General features: G+C 49.8%; 1 protein-coding gene across 3 annotated transcripts in view; it reads left to right on the plus strand.

Moving 5' to 3' along the window:
• Window positions 1–18,466, plus strand: part of Vrk3 (VRK serine/threonine kinase 3) — a 26,795-nt gene extending 8,329 nt beyond the window's left edge. For all 3 annotated transcript variants that reach the window (XM_021167312.1, XM_021167311.2, XM_021167313.2), the window contains exons 4-15: window positions 673–822; window positions 2,600–2,794; window positions 3,788–3,852; window positions 5,877–5,943; window positions 7,008–7,092; window positions 7,692–7,797; window positions 10,030–10,122; window positions 11,329–11,461; window positions 12,429–12,549; window positions 13,760–13,818; window positions 16,343–16,502; window positions 18,173–18,466. In XM_021167312.1, the coding sequence (XP_021022971.1) occupies window positions 673–822; window positions 2,600–2,794; window positions 3,788–3,852; window positions 5,877–5,943; window positions 7,008–7,092; window positions 7,692–7,797; window positions 10,030–10,122; window positions 11,329–11,461; window positions 12,429–12,549; window positions 13,760–13,818; window positions 16,343–16,491 (1,223 nt within the window). In that variant the 3' untranslated portion in view covers window positions 16,492–16,502; window positions 18,173–18,466. The remainder of the gene's footprint in view (window positions 1–672; window positions 823–2,599; window positions 2,795–3,787; window positions 3,853–5,876; window positions 5,944–7,007; window positions 7,093–7,691; window positions 7,798–10,029; window positions 10,123–11,328; window positions 11,462–12,428; window positions 12,550–13,759; window positions 13,819–16,342; window positions 16,503–18,172) is intronic.
• The last annotated feature ends 402 nt before the right edge of the window (window positions 18,467–18,868 follow it).

Consider the following 18,868-nt stretch of genomic DNA (forward strand, 5'->3'; position numbering starts at 1 on the left):
CTAGGAGACCTAGGGAGAACAACTGTAACCTTCTTGAGTTTAAGAAGGCCTTAGCTCTCTTTTTGTGTTTCTGTTTGTTTGGTTGGTTTTTTGGGACAGGGTTTCTCTGTGTAGCCCTGGCTGTCCTGGAACTCACTCTGTAGACCAGGCTGGCCTCAAACTCAGAGATCTGCCTGCCTCTCCCTTCCAAGTGCTGGGATTAAAGACCTGCGCCACCACTGCCCTGCTGAAAATCTTTCTCTTAAACAAAACCAAATTGCTGAGCCAGCAGAATAGATCTGAGAATGAAAGCACTTGCTGCAGAAACCTGTAGAAGAACTGAGCTCAGTCCCTGGAAGCCACAGTGCAGAGAAATAACTAGTTCTCAAAAGTCACTGTATGACCTCCACAAGTACCCCATGGTATTACAGTGTATTACATTGTATTATAATAATACACTACATTAATATTTTCAAAAAAGAAGTTGGCCAGAAGACATCAGAATGACAAGTGATGGACGATGTGAATAAAGAGGCTGGGCTAGTGGAGGAGAGACAGCAGGAAACAAGCGCTCTCCATCAGTAGGCAGCAGAGAGCAGAGCTGTCCTGCGAAAATCAGAGCAAAGCATGGCTTTCGCCGTGCACAGATGGCCCTTCCCTCAGAATGCTAATCTGCATTTGGTTCACCTTTAGGCTCCAGGAGAAACCTGAACTCCAGTTTTGAAACCTCTCCCAAGAAAGTGAAATGGTCGCACACTGTCACTTCTCTCCCACTCTCCCTCCACTCTGACTGTGACAGTTCTGGGTCAGACAACACCTTGACTTCTCCTGACAGGGCCACAGGTGAGAGCTGGGACTGGTCCTTGTCTGGGTGGTTTGGCAGGGTGGGGGGCAAGGGGATGGAGAGATGGTTCAGCAGTTAGGCGTTTGCACTCAGGTTCAGTCTCCAGTATCTATGTCTGACAACTCCCCATCACCTGTAGCTCCAGATCCTAGAGATCAGTGCTCTGCTCTGTCCTCCACAGCCACTAGACTCCTGTGAAAACACCCAGACAACAGAAACCAAACACAAACACACAGCCCCCACACAAATAGGCAGATAGACATAATTAAAAATAAAATCTAAAAATTAGAACAGTGTTATAAGAAAAGACTGCTGGTATTCCAGCTGAAGCACCAGCCAGTCATTCCTGCCTTGAACCTCTTCCCAGCATCTTTCCAGTGTCCCTTTTGTCCATCCCCATAGATACCTTTCACCCCCCAAGTGGACCTATGGCCCATAGTCCATGGTCTCTGCCTTGACTCTCATCACTCCACAAACAGTACCTATTCCATCTGCTAACTTTTGTCATTCTGTTTGTTTTCTAGACAATTTCATTGGTTTGTTTGTTTGTTTGTTTGAGATAGGTTCTCACTATATAGCCTAAGCTGGCCTGGAATTCATAGCAATTCTCCTGCTTCAGCCTTCCAAGTACTGGGATTATGGGAATATGCCATTACATTCAGTTTTTGAGTAATTTCTTCATCTCTATCTTTTAGTTCACAAATTCTTTCTCTAGCCATGTCTAGTCTGACATGTAAACCACATTGTCTTAGAGTTTCCATTGCTGTGAACAGACCCCATGGCCAAGGCAACCCTTATAAGATAACATTTAATTGGGGCTGGCTTACAGGTTCAGAGGTTCAGTCCCTTATCATCAAGGCAGGGGCATGGCAGCATCCAGGCAGGCATGGTGTGGGAGGAGCTGAGAGTTCTACATCTTCATCTGAAGGCTGCTAGAAGACTGGCTTCCAGGCAGCTAGGAGGAGGGTCTCAAAGCCCACTCCTGCAGTGACACACCTACTCCAACAAGGCAGCAACACATACTGTGTTTCTGACTCCAGGTCCCTGTAAACAGAAAGGCCACTTGAGGGGCTGTCCACCTCTAAACTCTGTTCATCTATTCCCTCAGACCAGTGTGCCTTCACCTCCAGCTGGCCTGCCATACTCACCCACCCTGACCGTTCAGAGGCCTGATCTCTTGGAGTGCTTCCTGAATGTGTGGGCTTCTCTGCTGCCTCTGGCAGACATGCCCTCATTGATCTACTCATCACTCATGATCCCATGTCCCTTGCAGCCTCTTTTCCTGGCCTGCATAGTCTTGGAAAGGACCATACAGGACTCCTCTGTATCTTTCCAAACAGTGTTGGGCAAGAGAGCCTGTCTGGTGGCCCTTCAAGATCAAGCCTGAGTCTTAACACATTTCTGGGCATTTTGCATAGCTCAGCACATAGCCAAGACCCATTTCAGGACACTTTGGGTGAATGTCTGTAACCAGTAAAACCCTTCTCTAATGTGCTATCCTCCTTTGACTTCTGCCAGCCATCTATCCCTCTTCTGGCCCCACTATCTGCCTTGAATGCTTCATCTCAGATTCAATTCTGATGGGTTATGTCTAAGTCACAATCCTTACCACACTGGGAGGAGTCCAAACCTGATTCATGACAGTCTCCAGTATTGTGGAGCAAAGATTCTGCTCTGTGGGAAGTCAGGAAAAATTCCTGAACAAAATCAGGAGCAGTGTCCTGGGCACTGCTTCGCTCCATTCTGCTTTCTCTTTATGGGGTCATTTCCCTGCAGGCACCCGGAGAAGATCCCTGACTCCCAAAGGCAGCCCACTTTCCAACAGGCGGAGCCCTCAGACTCTGAAGCGGACCCGGGTGACCACCTCACTCCAGGCTCTGCCCACAGGGACAGAGCTGACAGACCAGAATGGGAAACACTGGACCCTGGGGGCCCTGCAGATCCGGGATGACCAAGGCATTCTCTATGAAGGTACACACTGTCCCAGTGCACAGGGATGCTCCAGGCCATGCAGCACCACACAGACGAAGTATGATTCCCAAGCACAGCAAGTTCAGGGGGAAAGATGGGCTAGGGCTCAGGAGGGAGGAACCATAGAGCAGAGGAGCCCAGACTATGTATCCAGGAATCAGAGCATTCTAGGGAGTGACCAGGGCAAGGGATGGCCTTCAGGGCCATGCCACAACCACTTCCTCCAGCTTAGCCCCATCCCCTAGTGATGCCAGTATAATTGAATCCTTCAAAGGATTAACACACTGTTCAGGTCAGAGCCCCGAGGACCCCCTAATCTCTGATGTCATCAGAGAGTCACACAGAACTGTGCTTGCACAGCCTTGCCTCTCCTCAAGCCCATCAAGTTGATGGTCACAATGAGGCATCAGAGCTGGGGGTGTGATGGAGGTGGTGGAGTGTCAGAACACTGCCAGGAAGCCACTTTGAGAGAAGGAGGTGCATTTAGCCCACAGTCCCAGGTCATAGTAACCTGAAAATTAAGGCGGGAACTCGAGGGGACTGGTCACAGCCATAAAGAATGAAGAAAAGGGTTGGATGCGTGTTTGCTTACTTGTGATCAGCTTGTCTCCACTCTTAACAGTCAGGAAACCCTGCCGAGGGAATGGAGCTACCTACATGGACTAAGTTCTCCCACATCAAATAAGACACTCCCTTACAGGCCAAACCAGTACAAACAATCCCTCACTGAGACTTTGTTTCCACTTAATTCTGGGTTGTGTCAAGTTGACAGATGTATCACAGTTGGCTAATACAAGACTCTAGATTCAGCCCTTGCAACTTTGAAGAGAGGAAGGAAGATAGGGAAGCAGAAGGCATGAAGGGCAGCTGCTGAGCACCAAGTGTGCACTTCCCCATGGGAACCAGAGAACTGGTCCTTGGTTATGAGCAGCTCGAGGATTAGGCCCTGACACTCCCCTTCTGTTCTAATGTTTCTCTCTGGCCATTCCACAGCTGAGCCCACTTCTGCCATCCCCTCTGAATCAAGGACCCAGAAGTGGAGATTCTCACTCAAACTGGTGAGTGGTCCAGGAGCAAGCAGCTGAGAAAGGCAGGCAGGTGTGGGGCTTTTCAAATTCATGCTTGACCGCTGACCGAGCCCTCCCCGAAAACAGGGTGCTCCTGGTCTGTGAATAGCCGTGGGACTCTGGCTGGGCACATTCCTTCCTCATACTGGGGAGCAGAGGTGAGGCTTGTCCTTACATCTGCCTCTGATGTTTCCTGACCATGGAACCCCGTCCCCTGTCAGCTTCAAGTTTCTGCATCAGTACAGCTAGCTTCCTGTGCCTACCTTTCCTCTGCTGCCCACCTCATACATAGAGTGTGATTGTCACTACTGTATTTATCACCTTTTTGTCACTGTGACAAAATGTCGGTAAAGCACATCAAGGGAGGGAGGATTTATCTGGTTCCTGGTTTCAGAACTATGAGTCTGTCATATGGGGAAGCCATTGCCAAGCAGTGCAGCTCTCTTGTCAATCACGTGGGAGGGGTGTGGCCAAGAGCAGCTCCAGTTGTGGCAGCCAGGAAGTGGAGAGAGTGATAGCATGAGCAAGAGGATGTAGGGTGAAATAAGTCTCTGCAGGAACCCCAAGACCTAGTGCCATCTGCTGCCGAGCCCAGCTAAGTGAGCCCCATGCACTGTCCCTGGACTCTATCAGCAAGCCTTTGAGGTAGCTACTGTATTCCAGACTTAACAGATAAGAAGAAAGGAATGGAGAGAGGTGGGTAGAAAGAAAGAAGAAAGGAGAGGTTGGAGATGCAGCTCAGGAGGTATAGTACTTGCCCAGCATGCAGAGTCCCAGGCTCCATTCCCAGCACCACACAAGCCAGGTATGGTGCATGCCTGTCATCCCGACACTTAGAATGTGGAGGCAGGAGAATCAGGCATTCACAGTCTTCAGCTACACCAGCAGTTTGAGGCCAGCCTTAGATACATGAAGCCATGTCCTAGAAGAATTAAGGGGATGTAGAGGTGGGAGAGAAAGGGAAGGGAAGGGAGAGAGACCAGGAGAAGAGAGAAAGGGAAGGGAAGGGAGACCAGGAGAAGAGAGAAAGGGAGAAGGGTGTTGGACAGAAACCTCGCTGTGTCTAACACTGTGGTCATAAGAACCAAGGGAGAAAAACAAAAAAACAAAGGCCGGGCGTAGTGGCGCCCGCCTGTGATCCCAGCACGCAGGAGGCAGAGGCAGGCGGATTTCTGAGTTCGAGGCCAGCTTGGTCTACAGAGTGAGTTCCAGGACAGCCAGAGCTATACAGAGAAACCCTGTCTCAAAACAAAACAAAACAAAACAAAAACAAGAACCAAGGAAGAGTACTATGTATAACTAAAAAATTAGGCTTGGCTGATTCATTCATGGATGGATGGATGGATGGATGGAAGGATGGAGATGTGTGTATAGATATATATGAAAAAGACCCAGTCTTTAATATATATATTTATTTTATGTATAGGAGTATTTTGACTGCCTGTATATCTGTACCACTTGCATGTTTGGTGCCCACAAAGGCCAGGAGTGGGTGCCAGCCCCCCTAGAACTAGGGTTACAAGTGGTTGTGAGCTGCCTGATGATAGTCTCTGAGAACCAAACCTGGGCTCTCTGCAAGAACAGCCTGTGCTCTTAACCACTGAGCTGTTCCTTCAGCCCCTGATACATATTTTTGTTTGTTTGTTTTTGACAGGTTTTCAGTACATAGGCTAGGTTGATCTGGAACTCCCTGGAAGTTCTGGTCATGTCCTCATTGGCCAGAACTTGATCATGAAGCCATGCCTAATTGAAAAGGAGGCTAGAAAATTAAGGTTTTTAGCTGAGGGCCACATATCTGGGGGCAAATGCGTGGATTTTACCATAAAATAATCAAAGATTGCTGGGCACCAGGAAGCAAAGCCTGCTCAGTCGTGGCAGTCCAGGAACTGGATCTGGTGTAGGACAGGAAGAGACTGAATCTGTTGAGGCGGCAGTGAGGTCTTGTGGGAATCTATGGCCCTTGTCTAAGGGAGTTGGGTGTGACAGTCTCTGTTCTGTTCCCCTGTCACCCCCAGGACTCCAAGGATGGGCGCCTTTTCAATGAGCAGAACTTCTTTCAGAGAGTAGCCAAGCCTCTGCAAGGTATTCCACGGGGACTGGGCAGGGCAGTTGGGTTGGGTGACAGGGTCCTCGAGGTATTTTATGAAGTGGCCGAAGGCCTGAGTGTGCATCTCTCCTGCACACACAAGCCAGCCCCCATCACCTTCAGCCCCCCGACCTCAGAGGACAGACAGGTGGGCCTGGCCTGTAGCAGCTCTTAAGAAATACGCGATGACTGTTGTGAACACTGTGTGCTGGCTGTGACATCATAAATTGTTAGGGAAACTTTTAACCAAATTGGTTACATTCAAAACAAAATTACTCACATTTTATTCTGTGTTCTGTGAGCCATGCACAGGTTGTATAAATCTGTGGAAATGCTACTCTGCGTGCTCCGCCCCTGTCCAGCTGCATTCAGTCCTGTTGTATTGCTGCCCTGAAACTGGCCTGGTGGGAAGGATTCACCTCATAGGTAGTAGTTGAGATGCTGGCCCCCATGGGTTTCCCTGCTCACCTGTACCTGGCCAGGTCTACACACACACACACACACACACACACAGTCCTCTGCAGTAGCACAGGGGCCCAGTGATGCTGTAGCTGGCTAGACTTCTATTAATCTTGTCAGCTTTACTTGTAAACTCAGAGATCACCTCCCTTCTTTTCTGTTTTTGAGACACAGTCTCATGAAGTCCTGGGTTCTTTGAACTAGAAATGTAGCCAAGGAAGACCTTGGCCTCCTGAGTAACAGGATTACCAGTGTGCTCCTCCACAGTAGCTTTTATGCAGTGCTGTGGATAGAACATTATCTAATGTAAAAGCACTCTGCCAACTGAGCCCATCAAAGCCCTGCCCTGTTGCGATTACCCTCTTCCCTTTGTGCCAGCTTTGTGCATGCTCGCTCAGAAGTCACCTGTAGACATGGACCACAGATGTGCCCACCTGTCCCCACCTCTTCTCCCTGACACCACAAGGCTGTCAGACCAATGAGAACCAATAAAGAGACCTAGAGTCTGTATGGGTTCTCTCTGCTTCTGGCCTAAGCAGAGGCTATTTCTTTGGGACTGGCATTGGCCATGGATCTGACCCCGAGTCTCTGCCTCCTGCAGTGAACAAGTGGAAGAAGCAGTTCTTGCTCCCACTCCTGGCCATCCCCACCTGTATCGGCTTTGGCATTCACCAGGACAAGTACAGGTGAGCCTCCTCACTTGCTGGTCGCCCCTGCCATCCCCGCCGCCCCCGCCTGCTGGTCTCTGTATGGCATGGATGGGCATTTCTCGAGGATAAAGGGATTGCCTTCCCTCAGGATGGGACTGTGCCTCATGATTAGCATAGGTCCAGCTTGCCAAATGCTGAGTTTATTCAGCTTCACTTGCAGAACAGCAGGTGACCAAAGCCCCACTGTCCTGTAATTGTGCTTTTTAAATTTTCATTTAATTTTTCAATCTGGGCAGCAGAGGGAAAGGGAAAAGAAACAGCAGAGGGCAGGGGCTAAGAGACACCTAAAATGCTCCTTGCTTGCCTAGAACCAGGATGTGGGCATTGGCAGAAGTAAATGGACTTGTTTATGGATTGGGTAAGAACTAAGGGGTGAGGCACCTCAGTCCCCTTAACTGCAGTGTGAGAACTTACAGGAAAGCGGGACAGTGAACCCAACAGCAGGCACACACAGCTGTAGATTAGCACTGATGGAGACTACTGTCCTGGCTTGCCAGCACTGCCCAGTCCCTATAGAATATCTTGCAGGGCTTGGCATTGCACATCTCCAGCTCCACAGGTCCTCTGTGTTCTAGGTTCCTAGTATTCCCTACCCTGGGGAGGAGCCTTCAGTCAGCCCTGGATGACAACCCAAAGCATGTGGTATCAGAGAGATGTGTGCTGCAGGTGGCCTGCAGGCTGGTACGTACCTCAAAACCATCCCACATCCTCTTTAAACCCCAACTTCCCCATCAGGCTGATAAAGTGATCTTCAGGGATGGGATACACAGAGGGCAGAATGCAAGTGGTCTAGCCCCGGGGGGTGACAATGCCTTGTAAGATCAGCCAGGAGGTTCAGCCTGGAACAGAGGGCGCAGGCCATGGCTTGTGAGCTTGGACTCTCAGGATGAGTGGAAAGTAGCAAGGCACTAGGACAAGGACTCGTGGTGTTATGGAAGAGAACTTCCCAAGCTAAGGAGATCACTTGGGCCAAGGCTATCTTTTACTCTTCTCTTACTATGATAAGACACTATGACCAAGGACTGTTGTGTGTAGTTTTAAAAAAAACTACTGCCTTTGCCATGATGGACTGCGCTCAGGCCCCTCCCACCTTCCCTTTGTACTGCCCACCTCTGGCTCTGGGGATGACCCTGCTACCAATCCTCTCCAATTTCCCTGAACCTGAGGATAAAAGACACACACAGCTTGTCATTTTACAACTTACCTTCTAGACACAATTGCTGGGGGCAGATACCTCCCACATTGAAAAGCGTGCCCTTTCCAGTTTATTATCTCCGTCTCTCCACTTGCCCTAAGCTGAGTGGCTAGTCCCACTTAGCCCCTGCCAAGCAGCCTTGGCCACCTGCCTGTAGTGGAGTCCATAGGCCCAAGCTCTCCCCGAGACCTCTCATGACTGCTGTGTTCTTCTTCCTCCAAAGCATGGCAGAAAAAGCTCCCTCCCCTTCCTCGCATCTGCCTTTTTCCCCTGGGACCTGGAAGTCCCACCTGTACTTTCTGCCCAGCAATTGTCCCCCAGCCTTCTTTACTAACAAATCAAGAACCAATCAGGAAACAGGATGTTAGTATCAATACCTCCCCTTAGAAAGGATCACTTAAGAAAGCTTCCAGTTCCAGAGAGATGAGTCCATGATAGCAGAGTGGCAGTAACAGTCATTGAGCAGCTGAGCAGCCAAGCACTCATACCTTACAGCCACAGAGCACAGGCAGAGTGTGTATGGGAATGGCAGGAGGCTTTTGAAACCATGAGTCCAACCCCAGTAACACCCACCTCCCTCAAGGCCACATCTCCTAATGCTTCTCAAACAGTTGCACCAACTAGGGACCAAGTTGTCAAATACCCAAGACTATTTGGAGGACATCTCATTCAGACCACCACAGCTTGTACAGATGTCACTCATTCACTTACTCTCATATTCATTCATTGACTCATTCATGCTCTCAGTAGTCACCAAATACCAAGCTTCCTCTGGCTGGGGTGGAACAGAGGGCAGCCAGCCCTGTCTTCATGACTTCATTCTCACAGTTAGGTGGATAGGGCTCTGGCAAACAGTTGGTTTTTAGAAATGACCCATGCTTAATGAAGAAGTCGGATCACATCGCTGGAGTGATAGAAGTACCAAGGGAGTGATGTACTTGTTGGGTGAGGTAAATGTTGTAGCTCAGTATATAGTGGGGAGAGGGGCGGTTGATGTGTGCAGAGAGCAGCAAGCGATTATCACAGAGTTGCAAGTTCCAGGTAAGTAGCAGGGGATACTGGGATCCCTGAGAAAGTTGGGCAGATGAGGCAGAAAGACCCTCAAGCCATGCGGAGTTGAGCTGGACTAAGAAGATTAGAGGCAAGATGAAGGCTCGGCTGGAAGAAGATGGGCTTGCAGAGCATCCTGGCCAGGGGAGGGAGAGACTAGAAACAGAACAAGTGGTACTTGATGGATGTCTCAGCCCCAGAGTCAAGGAGGTGTCTGCAGAGATAAGCAGGATGTGACTGACACTCAGATGAGTCCTCACAGCACTCTAAAGCTTCCTGTAAAAGGTGGAGCTGAACAGACAGGCAGAAATTGCTGGGAAGGGATGTAGCTCAACAGCAGAGCGCCTACCTAGAACCCCCAGTGTGGAGTTTAACCATTTGCCTTCTCTCTTAGAAAACTTAGCAGAGCTCTGACAGTGCAGAGTACAGTGCAGTTGCAGGGTGCAGTGCAGTGCAGCTGCAGGGGAACGTTAAGTCAGCACAGGAGGTAGAGGAAAAGCCACACACCAGCTGACTGCTGAGTTCTTCACAGGCTTGCCACCACAGTGAATGCTACCCTAGAACTTGGCAAGGTACTCCACTCACAATGATGGTCCCAGGTTGACAGCGTTGCCCCTTCCCCATTTGTCATTGCTCTGTCATCCCACCTCAACACCTCCTTCCTCCAGCTGGATGCTCTGGAGTATCTGCATGAAAACGAGTATGTTCACGGGAACCTGACAGCTGAGAATGTCTTTGTGAATCCAGAGGATCTGAGCCAGGTGAGAGTGAGACCCCTCCAACACACACACATACTTTTGTGGTGCTGGGGATGTGGCTCCATTGCCTAACGTGTATAAAACCCTGGGTTCCATCTCTGGCACTACATAAACTGGGCATATCGGCACACAGCTATCATCCCAGCGTTCAGAGAGTGGTGATAGGAGGATCAGGAGTTCAGTTACCCTAAGCTGGTTGCAATGGTGCATGCCTTAATCCCAGCACTTGGGGAGCAGGGTCAGGTTATCTCTGAGTTTGTCAAGGCTAGCCTGGTCTACATAGTGAGTTCCAATATATCCAGGGCTGTGTAAAGACCCTGTCTCAGACAAAACAAAAATGTTCAGTCATCCTCAACTACATACAGTTTCAGGTTAGCCTGGCCTTGAGGGGTCTCCAAAACCAGTGTTAGCATTTGGATATGAGTCTCTCCAAAGGCACATGTGCTGGTGGAGCTTTAGGACCTGAGGCAGGTGGAGTGCTAGGAGTTCAAGCACGGTCAGAACTAAGCTTGTTCTAACTAACAACAACACTTGTGTGTTGAAAGCTCAGTTCCCACTTAGTGTTCAGAGTTGGGCTTTGTGTGTGAGTTGATCAAAGGGCTCTGACTCTACACTGGACTTCTCGACTGTTGGCGCCATCATTTGGAAGTGTCTTTACAAGGTGGTGGGAATCCGGAGGAGTGGGGCCCAAGAGCATGCCTTTCAAGGGTGCATCTTTTTTTTTTTCAAGAACTATTTATTTTAATTTTATGAGCATTGATGTTTCACGTGCATGTGTATATTTGTGAGGGTGTAGGATTCCCTGAAATTGGAGTTAGAGACTATTGTGAGCTACCATGTGGGTGCTGGAAATCGAGCGCAGAGCCTCTGAAGAACGGCCAGTGCTTTTAACTGCTCAGGCATCTCTCCAGCCTGTGGAAGATGTATCTTGTCTTCTCCCTGTCTCCCCTCCATTGCTCTCTACTCTTTAGCCTGCAATGTTAGCAGCCCCCACTCCACACTTGGTCCACCATAGTGTTGCATCTCAGCTGAGGCCCAAAGTAGGGATGCTGCTGAATTCACGTGTGGCCTCCTGCAGTCATAGCTAGCCCCATGCCTCCCCCTTTATAGCTGCTGGGATTAGATAGGCAGCGATTGACACAGGCATCTATGCCACATTGGAGTCTGCAGCCCTAACCTCAGGTCTGTGTGCCTCCTCCTTGTCCACAGGTGACCCTGGTGGGCTATGGCTTCACCTACCGATACTGCCCAGGTGGCAAACACGTGGCCTACAAAGAAGGCAGCAGGAGTCCACACGATGGGGACTTGGAGTTCATTAGCATGGACCTGCACAAGGGATGCGGTGAGAGTGGCTCCACCATGACATGCCTCCTACGTGCTACGCTCACACCCATGGCTTCCACATTCTGGATCATGCATAATAGACACCAGAAGTAGAGGAGCATAAAAGTCCCCTAGTGGGGACTGGGACTGTAGGGGTGTCCTGGCCATGAAAGGGAATTTGTTCTCTTCTTCAAAACCAAGGAGGGCTGTATGGTGGCCTTTAAGTAGTAGGGATATGGGATCTAGAACCCAGGAACGTGAACAGCTGGACAGGAATCTCATGTTTCCAGAGGTTCAGATTTCTAATCTGGCAGAATTGAGAGATGATGAGTGCTGCTTTAGGGTCACCTAGGAAGGGCAGTACAGAAACGTGGGCCATTCACTACTGGAGCATGAGATCTTTGTAGTCTTATGGGAATTAAGCACCGAACAAGAGGAGCAGGCTATCCGGGGAAAATGTGCGAAGAGGGCTGACAGCCTTCCACAGGTCCCCCAGCCCCTCTTTCTGAATCTGTGTCATGACCATCCCTCTGCCAGCACACATGCTTCCATCAGACTAAGGTCCCTGCCCAGGGGAGTGCCTGCACTGCATCTTAGTGCGCAGCCATCTGAAGAGTGAGTTAGGAGGCAAAAGGAAAGTGCCCTGTTCTCTCTCCTCTATGATGAGGTAGCTCAGCACCACAATCTTCCCACTTAACTATGTGGGGAAATGAATGGTTTGGGAGATGAGAGGCCAGGCCGGGTGCACAGGCACCCAGGGCTCCTTTGATAACTGTATTAACAGAGGATGAGCAGACAGGGCAATGGGATACTGGAGTGGGTGACAGCAGCAGAGTATGTGAGAGTCTTGGGGAGTATAAGGGAAGCCAGGGACTGAGCAGTGATGGCTAAGATGGTTTTCACAGCTGGAGTGGAGAGCTGGGGGTAGACACATGAAGAGGTCTGACAGCTAGACTAAACCACCACCTCTCCCCCTTTCTCCCCAGGACCCTCCCGCCGCAGCGATCTCCAGACCTTGGGCTACTGTATGCTCAAGTGGCTTTATGGGTCCCTGCCATGGACAAATTGCCTTCCCAACACTGAAAAGATAACTAGGCAGAAGCAGAAGTGAGTGTGAGGGTCTGCAGCACCCTGTACTAGCCCAAGCTCTCCTCTGATAGGGGAGGAGTTCAGACCCCTGTGAGGAGCAGAAGGGATGGGTAGGCAGCCACTCAAGAGAGCCACAGCCTTCTGCAGCCTCATGTGAATTCTCTGCCATGCATTCTAGCAGGAGACAGTTTTGGGCTCTGGGACCGTGCTGCCCAGGGTCGGCTTCTGGCCCACTGTTCTGGGTGCTGGGTGACCTTGACTTCTGTGAGCCATGTGAGCCCTGGTGTTCTCCCACTGTAGACTGCTATGTAAGCAGCACCTGAGTCACAAGCATACACAGTTAGGGAGTAAGCACTCTGTACAGGGTTTCATGCTCATTGCATGAAACACACCACAACTTATTCACAGGCTGTAGTCTGAGGGCCTACAGCTCCAGTCAGTCACCCTGCCTCCATACCTCCAGGATTAGGAGGTAAAGACTCAGTGAGTCTTTAGATCTTGGCAGTTGTACTTGGCAGTTACACAGTTGTTAGTGATAGAAGGAAGCAGTGTGCTGGCGTTCAGCACCGAGGACAGCTACACACCCATGTTGGTGCCTCCTAACTGCCATTCAGCACCTAGGATAGCGGCAGGGATTCCTCTTTGGAAATCGAAGCACACAGATGACTTTGAAAGGAGGCTCGATGCTGTCCACTTCGGAACCAGGGATGACTAAGTGTTGGTCTTAGGGCTTGCTCGATTGTGAGGAAATGTGCCATCTGCTGGGTGCCTGGGGTATTGCTTCAGCACCAAGGACAGCAGAAAGCCCTGAAGGTCCAAGATGGCCTTCACAGGAGACTGAGGTGCTAACAGAGGTCAGACTTCCTGGCTGTCTCCGGGATTGGTAGCTGGTTCCTGGGAAGATGGGATCTCTGAGAAAAGAGTGAGCAGTTGAGGGAACACACACAGAAGCAGGAAGCCTGAAGTAGATCCATAGGCAGGTCAGGAGCATAGTAGGGACTGAGAAGCAGGAGGGTGGGGCTTGAGAACTTTTGGCTGATTGTAGGAGAGATCAGATGAATGATAGGAGCCAGCCTGACCGTCTAAACTAGAGAAGCAGAAGGAAAGGGGCCTTGAGGGAGGAGCCTGAAGTCGTGTCTGTCTTTCCTAAGTGGGGTGTGTGTATGTGTTTAGAGGACACTTCATCTTAACACATCACTCTCCTGTCCCACATGTTTCTCCCCTGAAGGTATCTGGACAGCCCCGAGCCCCTCGTGGGACTATGTGGCCGCTGGAACAGGGCCTCAGGTATGTCCTAAAGGGGGAGGTGCCAGCAAGCCTCGCGGCTTGGAGGCCTTTCTTTGCCATGTTTTTTTCCTCGTTTGCCCAGTCTCGTGTTATGTATGCTTCCTGTAGGACACAAGCAAACATATTCAGTAAAAATATTCAGTGTCTCCCAGTAGTAGCAGGGTTGCAACCATTTACACAGTCCTTGAGTTGTTCGAAGCTGGGAACGGAATCCAGGGCTGGTACATGCCAGGCAAGCGCTCACCAATGAGCCAAGCTGTTTCCCCTGCCTGTACACATAGTTTATTTTTCAGTTATTTTAATTGAACTCTATACATTGTATTTATTTGATTTGATACAGGGTCTCCTATACCAGCCTAGACTGGCCTCACACTTGCTGTGGTCCCCAGGCTGGTCTTGAGTGCTGGGATCACAGGCAAGCACCATGCCTACATACGCGTACTTTTTTTTTTAAGCTTTTTTTTTTAACTTGTATTTATTTTATTTTGTATGTGTATGTGTGTCTCATTCAACACACAGCCCTGCACGTACAGAGCAGTACACATATGTATCATAAATACACCTGAAAATTAAGAATACCACGGTAGGGCTATTGGCATGGCTCAGAGGGTACAGGCACTCCCTCAAGAGCCACGTGGTGAGAAGAAAGAATTACTACAAGTTGAGCTCTGATGTCCACACACACAGTAAATGGTTGTTAGGGAAAAGTACCATTGGGATGGAGGCTTCATCAGCTATGAGCGCTTGCTGCTCTTGCAGAGATCTGAGTCCAGCTCCCACACTGACACTGCTTGACTCCAGGACACTTCCTGCTGTCTGAGGGCACTCCACACACTCATCCGGTCACATACACACATAAAAGTCAATATACTTTTTACAGGTACCATCATGGCAGGAGTGGTGGTGCACACCTTCCATCTCAGCATCTGAAAGGCAGAGACTGGTGGATCTCTGTGAGTTCTGAGCCAGCCAGCGCTATATAGAGACTGTCTCAGAAAAACAAAACAACAAAATGTTAATCATGGTATTGGCCTGTTTCCCAGCATTTGAGAGACTAAGGAATTCAAGACCAGCCTGTGCTACAAAGTAAAACTTTTTGTTTGGTTTTGGTTTTGGTTTGAGATAGGATTTCTCTGTGTAGTCCTAGCTGTCCTGGAACTCAGAGATCCGCCTTCCTCTGCCTCCCAACTAGTGGGATTAAAGGCATGCGCCACCATGCATAGCCAGAGTGAGACTCTATAGACTCCTCCCTCCCCCAAATTAAATTTAAAAAGAGCCGTTTTCTTCTAACCTGTGTGGTATAAGCACCTGCACTTAGAGGGCCAAAATTACTTGTATAACTGGCAAGAGCCTGGATTAGGATCCAGGCTCAGGTTGAAGGAGTCACAGCAAGACTGAGGCTGTGACAACTTTATTGAAAGTAATCACACTTTTTATACCCTTATAAGAAACCGAATATAGTGGCATTTGCCAGGATCTATATATGTGCAGTTGCCAGGATACAATGGTGTTTGCAAGCTATACAGAGTATATGAGATTAGTGTCTGAGACCAGTTGTCATGGCAGGATTCCACGCTTCCTTGCCTTCTAAGGGAACATACAGAGAAACACAAAGTGGCCTGCGTGCCTTACTGCCTGAGGGAGTGCATTGATCCCTCAGGAACTGGAAGGCACCTTGTGCCCTAGGAGCCATGGACTCTTAAAGACATATGAGTATGAAAACCATGTCGCATGTCTCTCAAGGTAACAAGACCAGGCCAACTCCATGGTTTCCTGCAGTGTAGCACACCTGTTCTTCTGCTGCCATGAACTTAATACTGTTTTGTGTTTTCCAATGGTTGAAAATTTTTTTAAGGGCTGGAGAGATGGCCTGGCAGTTAAGAGCACTGGCTGCTCTTCATGAGGACCTGGGTTCAGTTCCCAGCATCCACATGGTAGCTTACAACTGTCAGTAAATCCAAGATCTCTCATACAGACACACTTGCAGGCAAAACACCAGTGCTCATAAAATAAAGATAAATTGTTTTAAGGAAGGAAGGAAGGAAGGAAGGAAGGAAGGAAGGAAGGAAGGAAGAAAGAAAGAAAGAAAGAAAGAAAGAAAGAAAGAAAGAAAGAAAGAAAGAAAGAAANGTTTAAAGGACATCTAATTGCACATGGGGCTTGCCTGCCACTCATGCCGGTCAGTCACCGTGATGTGATGCCCAGTGCTTCCCTCTGCTCAGTGGTTCCTTCTGTGCTCTGTGCTCACATTCCATTCCTGCCTCGACTGGAACCTGCAGGCCCTGTGTTAGAGGTGCCCACAGGTTTGCTCAGGAATCTGTTGGGAAGTAGTACAGGATGAGCAGCGGGTGAGGGTTGGTGATGGCTGGCCACTGAGCACTCTGGTGTTTACCATTCCACTGCTGCTCCCTTGATGCTTCACACACCGACAGCAGATACAAGGACTCCCAGTGGCGCTGAGCACAGGGGGCTGCGAGCACCACCTCTTGGGCCTCACCTGTGCTTTTGGGTGTCTTGACCACAGAGACCCTGCGGGAGTACCTGAAGGTGGTGATGGCCCTCAATTACGAGGAGAAGCCACCCTATGCCACGCTGAGGAACAGCCTAGAAGCTCTGCTGCAGGATATGCGGGTGTCACCCTATGACCCCCTGGACCTCCAGATGGTGCCTTAGATGGAATCCAGGTGAGGAGGTTGTTCACTTAGCCCCTCACCCCACCCAAGCCTGTGAGGGGGCTGGATGCCCCAGCCCCTGGTATATACCCTTGGTTTTTCATCAGCTCCTGAAGTCAATTCAAGAGGAATCCAGCCAGCTAAAATTCAGCTGGGTGATCTTCAGTAACTAGAAAAAATTTTGGTCACTCAGGTGTGATGATGGTGCATACCTGTTATCCGAACTCTGAGGTGGAGGCAGGAGGATCAGACATTCAATGCTAACCTTAGCTATACAAGACAGTGTTTTTAAAAAGCCAAAACAAAACAAACCAATGGGGTTGGGACTGGGGCTCAGTTGGTAGTGCTGGCCTGCCAGGCTGGATCCTGGGCTTCATCCCTCACAGCCCATAAACTGGACATGGTGTCACACAGGAGGTAAGGGCACAGCTCAGAAGCTAGGCCAGACTGGGCTACCCTACACCCCATCTCAGTCTGTCATGAGTTCTAGAGAATGTCCCATAGCAAGGTTGTGTCCCCAAGTGGAAGTCCCCAAGGCCATGCTCTCTCCCAGAGCACCTGTTTCTCTCATTGTGGTTGGCTGCAAAGCTTGTACAGCATGCATGTGCAGCCACACACACACACTCGAACATGTAGGAATGGGAAACTATGCATTTGGAGACATTTTGGCTGGAATGTCCCATGGCATGGAGCAGCAGAGATGAGGAAGCTAACTGAACACTCTGCAGGGCACAGCCAGCCCCACTTCTACCCTGACAGCATCATCTACCAGACACCACTAGTGTCTGGTGAGTGTGTAATGAGTGGCACTTCCTGGTAACAGGCTGTCTCCTTATACAGCATCTTCCCCTCCCTGGAGTCCACCAGACACTGGCCTCCATAGCTCTCTTGGACCTTTGCTTCTGTCTCAGGACCTGGGGCACTGCCCCTCTTTTCCTGTTTGTGTGTTTGAGACCAGGTCCCACGAAACTCAGGCAATGCTCAAAGTCTGTAGCCGAGGCAGACCTTGGTTCTGATTCCTCTGCCCCTTCCTCCAGAGTGCTGGGATTACCAGAGCCTCCCTCCCTGTCTTAGGGCTTCTATGCCTGCACAAACATCATGACCAAGAAGCAAGCTGGGGAGGAAAGGATTTATTGAGCTTACACTTCCACACTGCTGTTCATCACTCAAAGAAGTCAGAACTGGAACTCAAGCAGGTCAGGAAGCAGGAGCTGATGCAGAGGCCATGGAGTTCCTTACTGGCTTGCTTTTCCTGCCTTGCTCAGCCTGCTCTCTTATAGAATCCAAGACTACCAGCCCAGAGATGGCCCCACCCACAAGGGGCCTTTCCCCTTTGATCACTAATTGAGGAAATGCCTTACAGTTGGATCTCATGGAGGCATTTCCCCAACTGAAGCTCCTTTCTCTGTGATAACTCCAGCTGTGTCAAGTTGACACAAAACTAGCCAGTACACTCACCATCCTGGCATTCCCTGATGCCAATCACATTCACCTCATGTCACCTGCTCTCATCCCGGCCCTGCCTACCATCAACAGGATGACTGGCTCTGAGTGGGCGCTGTCTCAGGCCTCAAGGCTGCTTGTCCCCGAAGTTGTTGGTACATCTCCAGCACCTCCCAGAAATGTGGCAGGAGGGAGGGGCTGAAAGCCTGCTCCTTACAGCTGTACTTCTTGTTTTACAGAGCTTCCGACTTGCAGCTTGAAGTAGAACATGAAGTAGTGTGACTGGAGGCCTGTTTGAACTCATAGCTCCTAAAAGAATCCCTTGAATGTGTATTCTCACCGCTCCCTTAGGACATACGAATCAGCACTTGTGTTGGGGAACCTGAGTCATGTCATGTAATGTGAAACTCCTCCCTGTCTCAGCTCTGGCAGTTGTGGATGGAGGTAAGTGGATGCTGGCGGCTGCGGCAGCAGCAGCCACTCCACTCCCTATGGCATTTCTGTGATGGCATAATAAACTGTTTTTAATCAAAGCCTGGAGAGTCCAGTGTTCACAGAAGTTCTGGAAGAATCTTCCTCCTGTTTACCCAGCCACTTGGTCTGGAATTACTTAGTAATTCCAGCTGGCCAGAGATAATGTGCACATGTAGCCCTTGCTGCTAAGGATGCCAAGGGGCTGATTCCAGCCTGAGCACCCCCAAGAAAATATCAATCAAACAAAAGCTTGTGTATTCCTGCTTTCATGAAGTCAGCCACCTACCCAGCCAGTATTACACGTCTCCACCTCGCCACCTTCACGCCCTCCAGCCTTCCATCCATCCATCTTTCCATCCATCTGTCCATCCATTCACCCGTGCATCCATCCATCCATCCATCCATCCATCCATGCTTCCATCCACCCATCCATTCATCCATGCTTCCATCCATCCATCCAC

This window comes from Mus caroli, chromosome 7 (assembly GCF_900094665.2).
Source record: "Mus caroli chromosome 7, CAROLI_EIJ_v1.1, whole genome shotgun sequence".
NCBI lineage: Eukaryota > Metazoa > Chordata > Mammalia > Rodentia > Muridae > Mus > Mus caroli.